The sequence below is a fragment of the Pelophylax lessonae genome (assembly GCF_965119305.1).
Source record: "Pelophylax lessonae genome assembly, chromosome: 12".
Lineage (NCBI taxonomy): Eukaryota > Metazoa > Chordata > Amphibia > Anura > Ranidae > Pelophylax > Pelophylax lessonae.
Genome location: NC_138779.1, coordinates 128,882,781 through 128,898,560, shown reverse-complemented (window position 1 = coordinate 128,898,560; position 15,780 = coordinate 128,882,781). Strand labels below are relative to the sequence as shown.

The 15,780-nt window shown below is 41.5% G+C and overlaps 1 protein-coding gene across 2 annotated transcripts in view; it reads left to right on the top strand.

Moving 5' to 3' along the window:
- IFT46 (intraflagellar transport 46) overlaps window positions 1–11,188 on the top strand; it is a 49,066-nt gene extending 37,878 nt beyond the window's left edge. For both annotated transcript variants that reach the window (XM_082273473.1, XM_082273472.1), the window contains exons 11-12: window positions 359–444; window positions 11,068–11,188. In XM_082273473.1, the coding sequence (XP_082129599.1) occupies window positions 359–444; window positions 11,068–11,163 (182 nt within the window). In that variant the 3' untranslated portion in view covers window positions 11,164–11,188. The remainder of the gene's footprint in view (window positions 1–358; window positions 445–11,067) is intronic.
- The last annotated feature ends 4,592 nt before the right edge of the window (window positions 11,189–15,780 follow it).

Sequence of the window (15,780 nt, the reverse complement as noted above, 5' to 3'; positions counted from 1 at the left end):
CACCCCTGATCAAAACTCAGCCTGATTGCACTGACAGGCAGCAAAGTTTTCTTTAGCCTTTGAATATACATAGCAATGTGTTACAGACATTTAGCAACATGATGTAGGAAAGACTATATGACGCCCGCTTACAGTCCTCCCACCCTAGGCCATGACCTATGTTGGCTTTGCAGAAATCAGATCTGGATCTTTAATTGATAGATTTTGTCGTTTAGAGTCTGTGACATAAAAGAGAACAGTAGGTGATACATTATACAGGCATCTGTCAAAAACTAAGGAATATTGGCATTTTTCTTGGTGAATGTACCTGCTTGTTGCGATTATGATTATCATATTACAGTTGATTTTTTTTTTCCAGGTATTGTGGATATCCCTGTTTACAAGAGTCGGATACAGTCTTTACATGTCCTCTTTTCTCTGTACTCTGAATTTAAGAACTCTCAGGTCGGTACTTGGTTTCATGGGTCACTTTCTTTTCCAGTATCTTTCATAACAAATAATGGGGTTATTTGCCAACAACGGTGAAATATTTCAAGACTGACTCCACCTTTCAGACCATATTACATGTTACACCCTAAATATGGGTGTAACATGGTTGAAAGTGGACCCCCCTTCACCCACATACTGATCCCACCCCTCATGATAGCATGTGGGTGTACCACTCCCGTATGTCCCGCACAGCCACGTCATTCATTTACAGAGATCTGTGCATAAATGAAGTACAAGTCCTGTCTTCCACTGCAGCAGACTTGTAGTTCTCAACTTAACACAAGTTCAGTGATTACCACACTCGTGGTCCATTAACACTTCCTCCAGCTCAATAACTGAAAGCCAGTATCTTGGTACAGACAAGAAGGTGAAGGAAAAATCTGAGCCTGTGCATTGCACCTGTAATGCATTGATCATGACTGCAATGCTCTGGAAGATAATTTGAAAAAAAAAATAAATGTATATATTTTTTCTGCAAATGTGAGTGCATTTATTATTTTTTTTGCAAAAGGTGGAGTTAGCCTTTAGAGAATTTTTTTTTTTAAAGCAGTGCTTGGCTTGTCTCGTCTCCAGCATTATACTCTGTGATAAAAAAAAAAAATGATTAAAAGTTACATGCAGAAGGGAGGACTAAGGGAGAAAGTCAGAAAGGGGGGTGGAGTTGAAGTTGAGCTTTTAACTGGGTAATTAATGCTTAAAGCTGAACTCTGGGCAAAAGCATTGTTATTAAAAATGTACTTTGTGACTCAATAGTCACAAAGGCTATAAATCCACTTTGTGAAAACCAAGAGCCTGCAGCAGGCCCTTGTAAAAGTAGAAATAACATCCTTAAGGCTCGTACACACTATAAGAAAATCGGGCGAACATTTTCGTCCAAAGAATTTCTGTACGATTTTCGTATAGTGTGTGCAGACCATTCAGAATTTTCTTACAGAAATTCTCGAAGGGAAAAACTCCAAAATTTTTCTCGTACAGGAAAAAACAAACGATTTTCGTTAAATGTGTACCGTTGTCGTACGATTTTTGTACAAGAAAAATCAGAAAAGAAAGACTGCGCATGATCAGAAACAATAAACAACAATAAAAGCCTTTTGTCGTACGAGAATTTTCATACGAATTGTCGTACGAATTTTCTTAAGAATTTTCGTTGCTGTGAAACAATGAGGAAAATCTGACAATCGTTCGCCCGATTTTCTTATAGTGTGCACCCCACTTTACTGCAGTGTGCATAGCCTGTGCAGAAAGCAGAGCTGTAAGAGGGGCCCAGCAAATCTGCCCACTACAGGTTGCCTGGAGAAAACTACAGGAGGGGCTGAGACAAGGAGAGAAAGCAGCAGTGACTGGTCTTTATTACAGGAAGCTCCTTCACAGAGGCAAAGTTTCACACTGGATCACTGCACACCCAAGACTCTTTTAATTAGACAGTACTTGCTTACCCCGGAATTCAGCTTTAAAATAAGGGAAATATAAAACCGATCATCCTAAAATACATTTATGTATTAAAAAAAATATGAAACTAACTCTTACAGCTACCAGCAAGCTGTTTAAAAAATTCGGCACACAGGAGTAAGTTACATTTCAAGTGCTGTGTGGGGGGGGAGAGAAAATGGGAGTAACGTTCCTGTTGGTAGGCAGGTTTCTTGCATATGCTTTCTTGCAAAAAGATTTAGGATTCCTGTATGTATTCTATATAGTGTGTGTGTGTGTGTGTATGTATATATATATATATATATATATATATATATATAATTTATTTATTTATTCTGCATCTATATCTAGTGCAGCTAACAGTGCTGATGGGGGAATCCCCAGTGCTCGACTATGGTATTCTGACAACCGCTGCCAGAATTCCAGATCAGAGGTAGCATTTGAGTGCATCTGCTGTTTGGCTGACAATTTTCCACTTAGATCCTTTGATTTTTCAGTTTTTCAGTTGATGGATGTCTGGCGGAAAGGGTCCAACAAAGCCACCCAAAAGGTGAATTTCTTCTGTTTCATCGGGAGCTGGCTGAAGTTTGCACCGTGTATGGCCAGCTTAAAGGGTCTAGTCAATAATTTTATTGGCCTATTCTGTACGGTTGGAAAAACATTTGGATCCTATGTGAAAGTTGTGTGAAAAGTTGTGTCCCCCAGTGCCGAGATTTCCCTTCACTTCCTGTACCATAGCCAAACAGAAAGTGGGAGAAATCCCTGCAAATTAAGAGAATTTCTTGGGGACCCCCAGGTCACTAGAACTAGTGTCCCCATTGGAAGATTTCTACTCTACTACTTTTCTGGGGGCAACTCAAAATTTGGGATTATCTTTCTCTTTTAACCTGTTGCTGACTACCCGCCGCAGTTTTACTGCTGCAAGGTGGCTTGGCTGCGCAAATCGACGTACCTGTACGTCGGTTGCACTCACCGACATGGCGGTGATCGGATTCACTCCAGTACCAATCACTCGTCGGGTCCAGGCCAATCATTTATAGCCTGGACCTACTGATCGGTTCTGGTGAATAACAGAATGTGCTGTGCCTGTGTAATGTAAACACAGGCACAGGAGATTATGCAATTTCCTCTCCTGGAGCCCCTTTCGGTTCCATCGTGAGAGGAGAAAGCATCAGACAGTGAGTACACAAGCATTTCACTGACACCAGTACACATAGGCACATTTGTCACCCCCTGATCACCCCCCAGTTAACCCTTTCACTCCCTGTCAGTGTCACTATATACAGTATACATATTTTTTACTGATCACTGTTTTAGTGTCACCGGTGATGCCAGTTAGTGCGAGCAGCAGTTAGTGGTAGTTAGTGTCAGTCCCAGATAGGTTTAGGGTACCCGCTATATATCCCCCTGATCACCCCCCAGTTAAACCCTTCACTGCCCTGTCACATTGTCACTATTATAGTGTACAGATCTTTTTTCTGATCACTATATTAGTGTTCCAGGTGACGTCAGTTAGCCTTAACGTAGTTAGCGTCAATCCAGGATAGTGTCAGATTGCCTGCCACATATTTAGTGATACATTTTAACCCTTTGATTGCCAGTGATACACACACACTAAATACCTCTATTACTAGTATAGTGTCTGAATGGATCAATATCTTTGATCAGATCAGAACTATACTAGTGTCCCCAATAGTATAATATAGTGTTCCCAAAACTCCGCCTTAGCAGGATCAGCCCCGACACCTGCCAGCCTCTCCACCCAACCCCCAAGAAGTGCAGTATCAGCAGATCACTGTCACTTCCAATACACAGAACACAAAACCACAGTGTTAGCAGAGTCAGGCCTGATCTCTGCTAGCGCTAGCAGTTAAATTTTTTTGAAACGGTTCAAACAGTCCTTGACAACCAGGTGCTTTTTTACCTGTGAGTCACACTAGGTACCTATCAATTTATTGGCCAAAATGTCCAAACAGAGGTACACTAGTGAAGAGGCCTACACGATGCTGAACATGACAAATGAGAGCGATGGGGAAGCCTCACTGTCAGAATCAGGCTCAGTATTCAAACCTTTAGAAAGCAGCGGCACCCTGACAGATAACTCTGACGACGGAGTAGTGGTCCTTGCTAGGGTTAGGTGTACCTGACGCCGTTCTTCTGTTGCTGAGGTGCAACAATCGCATGGTTCTCGTATGCAGCAGTGTCGGTACTAGTGCCGCTCAATCTCCTGAGGAACTGGCAAGCACCAGTGGCCTAGTACACATGGTCGTAGACAAACCAGCACTGCAGTATCTCTTGGTGACGTGGCGAGTCCTATAAGTGCAGTTCAAGCTGGTGCGGTGGCTAGCCCTGTAGAGCCCATAGTGCCCTTCCTGATGCGCTTGCAAATCCAGATTGGGAGCCCACCACTTCTGCAGCGCCCGTACTTCCCCCATTCACTGGCCAACCCGGAATTCAGGTGGAAACAGACGATTTTACTCCCCTTGGTTTTATGAGCTGTTTTCCACGGAAGATCTGTACACATCTATTGTGGACCAAAGTAATTTACAGGCCAATCAATTTATCGCCGCAAACCCAAATTTGACACATGGCAGAGAATTTTGCCTGGAAACCTATCACTGTTTCCGAACTTAAAACATTTCTGGGCCTATCGCTCATCATGGGCATTACTAAAGAGAGTGAGTTCAGGTAATATTGGTCCACTGACCCTATTCACCATATGGCTGTGTTCTCTGCTGAAAAAAAAAACACTCTCCTGCGCTTAGAGATGGCCCTCATGAAAGGTGTCGCTCAGGGGTCTAATATTTGTCCACCTGGGATAGCACCCGCCTTGCTGCCCTCTCACAACTGGGGATATCAAGATGCACTGGAATCAAGAAATTAACAGAGGGTGCACTGGCCTAGTGCATTATCCTCAATACAAACAAATGGCTTTAACCACTTAAGCCCCGGAAGATTTTACCCCCTTCCTGACCAGGGGGTATTTTGCGATTCGGCACTGCGTGACTTTAACGGACAATTGCGCGGTCGTGCGACGCTGTACCTAAACGAATTTGACGTCCTTTTTTTCCCACAAACAGAGCTTTCTTTTGGTGGTATTTGATCCCCTGTGCGATTTTTTTTTTTTTTTTTTTTGATCATGCGCCATAAACAAAAAAAGAGCGTCAATTTTGCAAAAATAACAATATTTTTCACATTTTTTTATATGAAATTCCCCCAAAAAAAATGTAAAAATCAAAATTTTTTAACATTTTAGGCCAACTTGTTTTATGCTACATATTTTTGGTAAAAAAAAAATCGCAAAAAGCGTATGTTGATTGGTTTGCCCAAAAGTTATTGCGTTTACTAACTAAGGGAAAGATTTATGTAATTTTTGTTGTTTTTTTTAACGCGTAATGGCGGCGATCTGCGATTTTTTTTTTTTTTTTTGTGGGACTGCGACATTGCGGTGGACAGATCGGACCCTTGACTGACATTTTTGACACTTTTGGGGTTACCAGTGACATTACTACAGTAATCAATGCTATACATATGCACTGTTACTGTAAAATGACACTGGTAGTGAAGGGGTTAACTTTATTTGAGAGGGAGGGGTGGTGTGTGTCCCTAGGGGCATGATTCTTACTGTGATTGGCTGTGGCTTGAAGTGTAGGAACAGTCATCAACGGTCCCACATAGTAGAACCATATGATCACTGTTCTTACACAGGGGAGAATGACAGGCGGCTTGTTTTCATCAGCCGCCTGCCTTTCTCCCGCTGTCACGGACGATCGCGAGTGCCTGGCGGACATCGGGTCCGCCGGGCACACGCGCGGGGGGGGTCTGTGACCAAGCGGGAGCGCGCCTCCAGCGGCGCGCGTTCGCTCCCCAGAGCCTCACAGGCTAGTGACGTACCCATACGTCATTTTGCCTGTGAGGGGCTGACCGCCGCAGTATATCTACTTGCGGCGGTCGGCAAGTGGTTAATAAAAGAAAGTACAAATTCATATTTACAAACGTAGATTTCACAAAGGCACATCAACACTAATGTTACAGCATTGAGATTGTCGCATCACAGATATGAAGTCCTTACAACGACTGGCTGATGTGTTTCGAGATCTCGCCTCTTCCTCAGAGCCTCTGAGACATCAGACAGTCACTGTAAGGACTTCATATCTGTGATGCGACAATCTTGATGCTGTAACATTAGTGTTGATGTGCCTTTGTCAAATCTAAGTTTGTGAGTATGAATTTGTACTTCTTTTAATAAAGTTGTTTGTATTGAGGATAATTCAAATGTTTTTTTTCTTGATTCCTGTGTTCTATGCTGCCATGGCCAGGACTAGATACAAGCAAATCTTGCGGTTCATGCATTTTATGGCAATTAACTCGTTTAACCCATGGGCTGAATGGAAAAAAAGAACATTGCATGTATGAATGTCTATCCCGGTTGGTGAGGGAATTTGAAGCGGAGGATCGGTATAATAATTGGATCATTATGTCTGTGTGACCCCCTATAATCAAGGGGTCATATACTTCACTACACTGGGTGAAAGTTTGGAGGTGGAGGCTTTGTAATCACTCCTATCAAGTCTATGCTTTTATCAAAAAATTGTTGCTGCCAATCATTGGACTTTTTATTGATATCGAGCACTTTAGAGACTTTTGTACTCCTATTTATATATTTATTTATTTGCACTAGCACTTTATTGATTAACACCCATGTGTTGAGCTCAATATATTCACCATTTATAATTGTCACAGCATTTCTTGCTTTTTGTTTGCAGCTCACAGTGTGGAAGCAATTCCAATTAATTCAATTCAATGTGTTTATTTATTTATGTTCACTAACACCTATGTGGCTAATTAGCCTTATCACATAGTTAGTTTGATTATTCATTTGCGCAGTTTCTTTTGGTCCACACCATTTTTTCTATATTATTGCATGCATCATTAGAAGTGGGTGGATGCTGGGAGGTCCAATGGTGGGCATACTACACACTTTCTGGCAGAGATTTCTTCATCCACATTGATCAATGTCATTAGGGGAATCTGTTAGGTTCTCTTTTTTTCGTTCAGCCCACAAAAGAACCTTGCATTATATGCCCAACAAGGACCAGCAACGTACTGGCATGTCGCTGGACTTTGAGCGGTCATACCGGCATGATGTCTGCAGGCTTAAGCATCATCTTGGTATTGTTTTTTACAGCCGGCGGTCTGCTTTCATGAAAAAGCAATCCTAGTGGCTAATTCTTCTAATCCACGGTTTTCTTGGGCTCTCTTGTCCCACCAGGTAACCCGAGACTGCAGCTGGTGATTCCGTCAGCCGACCATAGAGTTGTTTGGAGACCAGAATGGCTCCAATCCTCCCTATGGCCTAAGATCCTGGAAGCTCCAAGCATTTCATGACTTCAGTTTTGCCAGATATAAACAGTGCCATTGGGGATATTTGGATAGCATCTTATCACACCTATCTTGAGGGGAGAGGAGAGATCTAAAGTCCAATAGACTCCAATTTTTTCAAAAAAGAGTACCTGTCACTACCTATTGCTATCATAGGGGCTATTTACATTCCCTGTGATAACCAAAAAATTTATAAAAAAAAAAATGAAATGCAAAGGTGTCAAAATAAAAATAAAAAAAGCAAAATAAATAATGAAAAAAGAAAAAAAAGAAAGCACCCCTGTGTTTGTGTGTTTGTACGCAAAGGTGAAAGCAAGCGCCGGTCTCGTGTCCTATGTAAACAGCAATTGCACCATGCATATGAGGTATCGCCCTGAATGTCAGATCGAGTGCAGTAATTCTAGCAGTAGACCTCCTCTGTAAATCTAAAGTGGTAACCTGGAAAGGCTTGTCAAGGCTTTTAAAAATGTACGTAATTTGTCGCCGCTGCACAGAGTGCGCAAATTTAAAGCATGTCATGTTTGTTATCTATGTACTCGGTATAAGATCATCTTTTATATTTTACCAAACAATTGGGCAATATATAGTGTATTTGTGCATTCAATTTCAAAAAAGTATTTTCTTTCCAAAAATTGCGCTTGGAAAATCCTGGTGCAAATACTGTGTGAAAAAAAGAAATTGCGAAAAAATTGCAACACCCACCATTTTATTCTGTAGGGCCTATGCTTTAAAAAAAAAAAAATATATATAATGGTTGGGGGTTCAAAGTAATTTTAGTAAAAAAAAAATATTTTTTTCATGTAAACAAAAATGTCAGAAAAAGCTTGGTCTTCAAGTGGTTAAGAGTGGACAATGTGTGGAATAAGCTTCTAATATGGGGCATAAAATGCCAGGACAGTTCAAACACCCCCCCAAATAACCCCCTTTTGGAAAGTAGACACCCCAAGCTATTTGCTGAGAGGCATGTTGAGTCCATGGAATATTATATTTTGCCACAAGTTTTGGGAAAATTAATATGTTTTTTTTTTTTTTACACAAAGTTGTCACTAAATGATATATTGCTCACACATGCCATGGGTATATGTGGAATGACACCCCAAATACATTCTGCTGCTTCTCCTGAGTACAGGGATACCAAATGTGTGAGACTTTTTGGGAGTCTAGCCGTGTACAGAACCCCAATCACTGCCTTCAGGCTCTATAAGTGCGTAAATTTGCTTATTTTACTTCCTCACTACATATCACAGTTTCGGAGGCCCTAAAATGTCAAGATAGCACAACCCCCCCAATGACCCTATTTTAGAAAGTAGACACCCCAAGCTATTTGCTGAGAGGCATAATGAGTCCATGGAATATTTTATATTTTGCCACAAGTTTCGGTAAAATTACATAATTTTTTTTTGTGTTTTTTCTTTTCTTTTTATTTTTTTACACAAAGTTGTCACTAAATGATATATTGCTCAAACATGCCATGGGTATATGTGGAATTACAACCCAAAATTCATTCTGCTGCTTCTCCTAAGTATGGGGACACCACATGTGTGAGACTTTTTGTACTGCCCTGCCATTTTAGCACTTGAAGAAATGAGATAGGCAGTCAGAAAGTAAAAGCTGCATAAATTCCAGTATATACACCATAGCTTGTAGACGCTATAACTTTTGCTCAAACCAATAAATCTACTCTTATTGGGATTTTTTTTTTATTAAAGACATGTAGCCTAATACATTTTGGCCTAAATGTATGGCAAAAATTGAGTTTATTGGATGTTTTTTATAAGAGAAAGTAGAAAATTTAATTTTCTCAAAATTTTCAGTCTTTTTTTGTTTACAGTGCAAAAAATAAAAACCACAGAGGTGATCAAATACCACTAAAAAAAAGCTCTATTTGTGGGGGGAAAAAGGGACTTAACTTTCATTTAGGTACAGCATTGCATGACTGGGCAATTGCCAGGTAAAGTCACTCAGTGCCAAATTGCAAAAAATGGCCATGTCATTAAGTGGGGGTTAAACCTTCCGATCCTTAAGTGGTTAATGATAACGGTAAACAGGACAGAAAGAGAATCTCCTTAACGGAGGTACAGACAGCAATAAAAACTGGCGAGTGTTCTAATTAGGGATAGACCGATTATCAGCCAGGCCAATATGCACTTTCCCCGATATATCGGTATCGGCCCTGGAACTGACTGATATTGCCGATATTTTTGTGACGTCATTCTGCCTTCTTAGGCCACCTCCCTCGCCTTGAACAGCCTCGTCTGGAGTCGGAACTAGTCTTGCGAGAGTGTATCACAGCCATACACCCACCCACAGCAGCCGGTGCCAGCCAGCCACCCACATCCACAGGCACTGTACCAGCGAGCCAGCCAGCCAGCCACCCACAGGCCCTGTACCAGCCAGCCACCCACAGGCCCTGTACCAGCCACCCACAGGCACTGTACCAGCCAGCCGGCCACAGGCCCTGTAACAGCTAGCTACCCACAGCCCCTGTACCAGCCAGCTACCCACAGCCCCTGTGCCAGCCACCCACCTACCACAGGGTGCCAGCCAGCCACCCATCACAGGATGCCAGCCAGCCACCCACCACAGGGTGCCGGCCAGCCACCCACCACAGGGTGCCAGCCAGCCACCCACCACAGGGTGCCCGCACGCCAGCCATTGAGCATTAAACATAAATGAACATGTTTAGTACCAGATTTGTGTCAAAAATTGTCTTTATTTTTCAAAACTTTAAATGTACAAAATATCGGCCCATATCGGCCGATACCCATACTTTGTGACCAAAATATTGGTATCGGTAGCGGCCCTGAAAAAACATATCGGTCTATCCCTAGTTTCTAATCCCTCTCCACTCTATCCAAAACTAAAAAGAAAGTTTTGCTTTTAGTTATGCTTTAACAAACTTCAGGTAAAAGCACAGGAATGCTTACTTAAATGTAACCATATTGCTACACTTATAGGCGCCTCTCTTCTTTTATACTCTGTAGTTCCGGCTGGATTTTGCTTCTAATCCCCTTGTGGAGACTGCCATTTGCGGATGGACATTTTATGGTTACACAACCTATCACATTGCTATAATGCAACCTATAAATGGTTGTGGAACGAATCATCTGAGTTTCCATTATTTCTTATGGGGAAATTCGCTTTGATCTAAGAGTGCTTTGGATTACAAGCATGTTTCCCGGAACAAATTATGCTCACATTGCAAGGTTTTATTGTATATGTAAACCCTCACCTTGTAAAACAGCCCATTCAGTTTAAAATAGAACTTAAAACAAGACATTTGTGTGTGTATGTATGTATGTATGTATATAAAACCCATTATAAATACCTTTTCCCCCTTTTTTAAGTGACTATATACCCTCTGTTCTCACCTTCATAAGGAGATCAGAGAGGTAGAGGAGGAGAAACAGCAGTACACAAATCTTCCCAGTGAATGGCTGGGGGGGGGGGGGGGCGTGTCAGGACAAGTCTGATCATTGGAGGAGAGCAGGCTGAGTTCTCAGCACAGCCAGAGAACTTACCAAGCTGTCCTCTCATGCCTAGAGTGGTCACTTTTTGATAGGAATGCAAAGGGACTGGCAAGAACACCAGTTATTACAAACAGAGAAAGCAATACAAATAGAACAGGATTTTTTTTTTTTTTTTATACAAGTACAGATACAGCAGGCAAATATCAGGAATATGAAATGTTGGGTTTACGTATTCTTTAAATCAGAACATATCTTCTTGGCTGAATATGCATTTACTTCTTTTTTTATCTCTTTACAGCATTTTAAAACTTTAGTTGAGGGAAAGAAGGAAAGAAATTCATCTGGCAACAGTGCAACCACAAGCAAGGATAATGAAAGTACCCCCTACAACTAAACAGAAGAACTTCTTTATTGCCTTTCTGACTGATCTTAATATTTACAGGATTCGTTTATTTGTTATTTTACACTTCCGAAGATGCTGGAAAGTTGAAAGAACTGGACTTTTCTATAAAGAGTGCATTGGGAAGACACAAACCATTGGATGTGGGCACACACAAAATCATAAAAGATGGCAGGGAGTCCTCACCACTGGAATTACCAAGGGATTGTTTAACACTTAACACATTTTTCTTACTTTCATTTTTTTTTTTTTTTAATGAATCATCCACATTACAGATGTTTGGTTAAAACATGGAAAATCAAATTAGAAATGAGTAAAACTTGTCTCAAGTGTACAAATTATAATTTAAAATGACCCTTGTTATTCCTAATCCTATGCCATCTACATCTATACCAGCCAATAGGAAAAATAAATTCTAGCCAATCGGGAAAGCAGGGATGATTTCATTCTATTTGGGCAGATGTCAGAGCTGTCATAAAGGTAGTGTGGATTTGTACAGTGTTTTCAGATCTGCTATCCAGAAGGAAGCCATGTAGAGCTTACAATAGCCTCTGTGCAGAAGTACGGTTACATTAAATAGCAAGGGGAATAGCAAGGATTTTTTAGGACAAGTGTAGTTGATTTAACATTTCTTTTCTAAATGATGCACTTGTGATACTTTGTATATTTTTATTACATGAATTACAATCATACAATATTTACCCAATATCATCAAAGGATCACATCAATATATTTTTTTGTTTTGTAGATTTTTGTAAATACAAATGTCTGTGAGAATTAAATACTTTATATTTTCTGTATAAGTAATGTTAAGTCCTTTGTTTGTATTACAATTCGCATAAAATTTTTAAAGCAAGTGTGGATGTGCTTTTTTTTTTTTTTTTTAAACGTATAAACTGAATTTATCCTTTAAGGCGCTAAAAAAGGAATGACATTTATGTTGTCAGGGAAGCCCTTTTCAGATATTTAAATCCAAGGGCACATGGGTACTAGATGGAATTTTTGTACCAAGAATTGGCCAGGGGTGGGCCAGGTAAAAGTGTTGACAGGCCTGCAGCAAAGTCTACCCTCTAGTGTAGGAGTATAATTCTACATGGTTATAAGTTGAGATGGGGAACAGGGGGTGGAGGGATGTGTTCAGTGTAAATAATCCCCCCTGCCATGGCATGTATATACACTGCTCAAAAAAATTAAAGAAACACTTTGAAACCACATCAGATGTCAATGGGGAAAATATCATGCTGGCTATCTATACTGATATGGACTGGGTAATGTGTTAGGAAAGAAAGGATGCCACATCATTTAATAGAAATGAAAATGATCAACCTACAGTGGGCTGAATTCAAACACACACCGAATATCACATTGAAAAAATGATACAGCAGGCTAGTCCATTTTGCTGAAATTTTATTGCAGCAACTCAAAATTGTACTCAGTAGTTTGTGTGGCCCCCCATGTGCTTGTATGCATGCCTGACAATGTGGGGCATGCTTCTTTTGAGACAACGGAGGGTGTCCTGGGGTATTTCCTCCCAGATCTGGACCATGGCATCACTGAGCTCCTGAACAGATTGAGGTGCAACCTATTGGCATCAGATGGACCAAAACATAACGTCCCAGAGGTTCTATTGGATTTAGGTCAGGCGAGCATGGGGCCATTCAATGATATCAATTCCTTCATCCTCCAGGAACTAGCTGCATACTCTCTCCACATGAAGCCGGGCATTGTCGTACACCAGGAGGATCCCAGGACCCACTGCACCAGCGTAGGGTCTGACAACGGGTCCCATTGTCTAGCCTGTAGAGGTCTGTGCCCCCCTCCACGGATATGCCTCCGCAGACCATCACTGACCCACCACCAAGCCAGTCATGTTGAACAATGTTACAAGTAGCATAACATTCTCCACGGCTTCTCCAGACCCTATCACATCTGTCACATGTACTCAGGGTGAACCTGCTCTCATCTTTGAAAAGCACAGGGCGCCAGTGGCGGACCTGCCAATTCTGATGTTCAATGGCAAATGCCAATAGAGCTCCACAGTGTCGGGCAGTGAGCACAGGGCCCACTAGAGGATGATGAGCCCTCAGGCCACCCTCGTGAAGTCTGTATCTGATTGTTTAGTCAGAGAGATTCACACCAGTGGCCTGCTGGAGGTAATTTTGTAGGGCTCTGGCAGTGCTCATCCTGTTCCCTCTTGCACAAGGGAGCAGATGCCGTTCCTGCTGATGGGTTAAGGACCTTCTTTGGCCCTGTCCAGCTCTCCTAGAGTAACAGCCTGTTTTCTGGAATCTCCTGCACGCTCTTGAGACTGTGCTGGGAGGCACAACAAGTCTTCTGGCAATGGCACTTATTGATGCGCCATCCTGGAGGAGCTGGAATGCCTGTGCAACCTCTGTAGGGCCCAGGTATTGCCTCATGCTACTAGTAATGACATTGACCCTAGCCAAAAAAAAAAAAACTAGTGAAAAACAGTGAGCAAAGATGAGCAGGGAAAAAAATGTCAGTGGCCTCCACCTGTAAAACCATTCTGTTTTGGAGGTTGTCTCATTGTTGTCCATCTAGTGCCCCTGTTGTTAATTTAATTAGTACCAAAGCAGCTGAAACTGATTAACAACCCCCCTCGGCTACTTAACTGACCAGATCAATAACCCAGGAGTTTAATTGACTTGATGCTATGCTTTGATTAAAATGTGTTCCTTAATTTTTTTGAGCAGTATGAATTTTATATAGGAAGGTTAAAGAGTGCTGAGGGCTACTTTCTTGATAAATGGTGACTTGTGATTGAATGTATATTTATTCATCTGTAATTTCATTTAAACCATCAGGGTTGAGGGTTTTTAATGTAAAGATTAGAGATAAGCTCATCCCTAGCCAAACTCCAACCTTTTTTCTTTTCCCACTGCTGAGATGTATGTGCTGATGTGCGTGCATGTATATATCACTAATAAAAAGAATCACAGCGCTTGCAAATTACATTAGTTATTAATAAAAATAATTGATAAGAAAGTGCACTAGTGCTCAAATTTGATATATTGAGTGCAATACTTTAAAAAGTGCTAAAAAAAACAAATATATTGTGCAATATAATAAGATAGTGCTGATATATATATTAATATTGATATATTGAGTGCAATGTTTTAAAAGGTGCTAATAGTGCTGCAAAAGTCCAATATATTGAGCAATATAGTAAGAAAGTGCTGGTGATGCTGTAAAAAAGGTGCAGAAGTGCTCCAAAACGGTAACCAGTGCCAAGTGTCTCAATCCCCTTCTGGGACCCTATTCACCAGAAGCGATGGACCCTCTGTTGAGGGTCAAAAAAGCTTGAAACTGATAAAATATCCAAAAGGAAAATTCCTCCAGGCTGCCTCTGTTATTGTGACCCATTATGGATGTGTCAGGTCACCTGTGGCCAGGTGACAACTGCACCCTGTTGGAGGCAGGGGCGCAGCGCAAGGTAGTGAACCCAATAGGCGCGGAGTCTAAGACCCAGCAGGTGTTCACCAGAGCTTCTAGTGGTGAGGATGGACTTGGCTGCAGCTGGGCCCAGGTCACGGCCCCTGGGGTCCCCCAGGTCACGCTCCGTGGGGAGAGAAGGGAAGCAGCCACTCAGGACACACGGAATGGTGAAGGGTAAGCCGAGGTCGGGGTAACAGGCAAACAGGAATAGTCAGAGACAAGCCAAAGTCGGTACACAGAAAAGTAGATCAAGCACACTGGAAACAGGAACCAAACACTGTTGAACAGCAAAGCAGACCTGCAGTGCACTGGTTAATATAGACTTCCTGTGATGACCTGGGTGGAGCAGGAACAGGAAGGAGAGGTGATAAAAAAGGAACCAGAAGTGCAGTCTGACCTCTAATACAGACATGGAGGGACAGGTAAGCTTGCCAACTCTATTGCAAGTTCATGACAGGATGGTTACTCCGGGCAACAAACTTAGGACCAGTATGTATCAAGAAGAGTCTCCTCCAAGCTAGCACTTTGTTACTGCGGCCCCTTATAAATAATTGCCATTAAAAAAAAGCTGCGTGAATAGGAAGAAAACAGTTCCGCTGCTCACTGCAGGTTGGTTCCGGGAACGCCACTCACATGCATTCCACGGATACCAGGAAGTGACGTCAATGGCTCTGCCGCAACGGAAATATGTTGATGCGTTTCGCCCACTCACCTGGATGTGACTTTAATTGACAATTGCGCGGTCATGCAATGCTGTACCCAAATGAAATTTACGTACTTTTTTTTCCCCACAAACAGAGCTTTCTTTTGGTGGTATTTGATCACCTCTGCACTTTTTATTTTCCGATATTAATAAAAAAAGAGAGAAAATTTTGAGAAAAGACATTTTCTACAGGCTTTTAAAAAATATCCAATATACTCAATTTTTGTCATATTTTGGCCAAAATGTATATAGCTACATGTCTTTGACCAAAAAAAATCTCAATTAGTGTATTTTTATTGGTTTGCGCAAAAGTTATAGCGTCTACAAACTATGGTGTATATACTGGAATTTATGCAGCTTTTACTTTCTGATTGCCTATCTCATTTCATAAAGTGCTAAAATGGCAGGGCAGTACAAACCGCCCCCAAATTACCACTTTTTGGAAAGTCGAC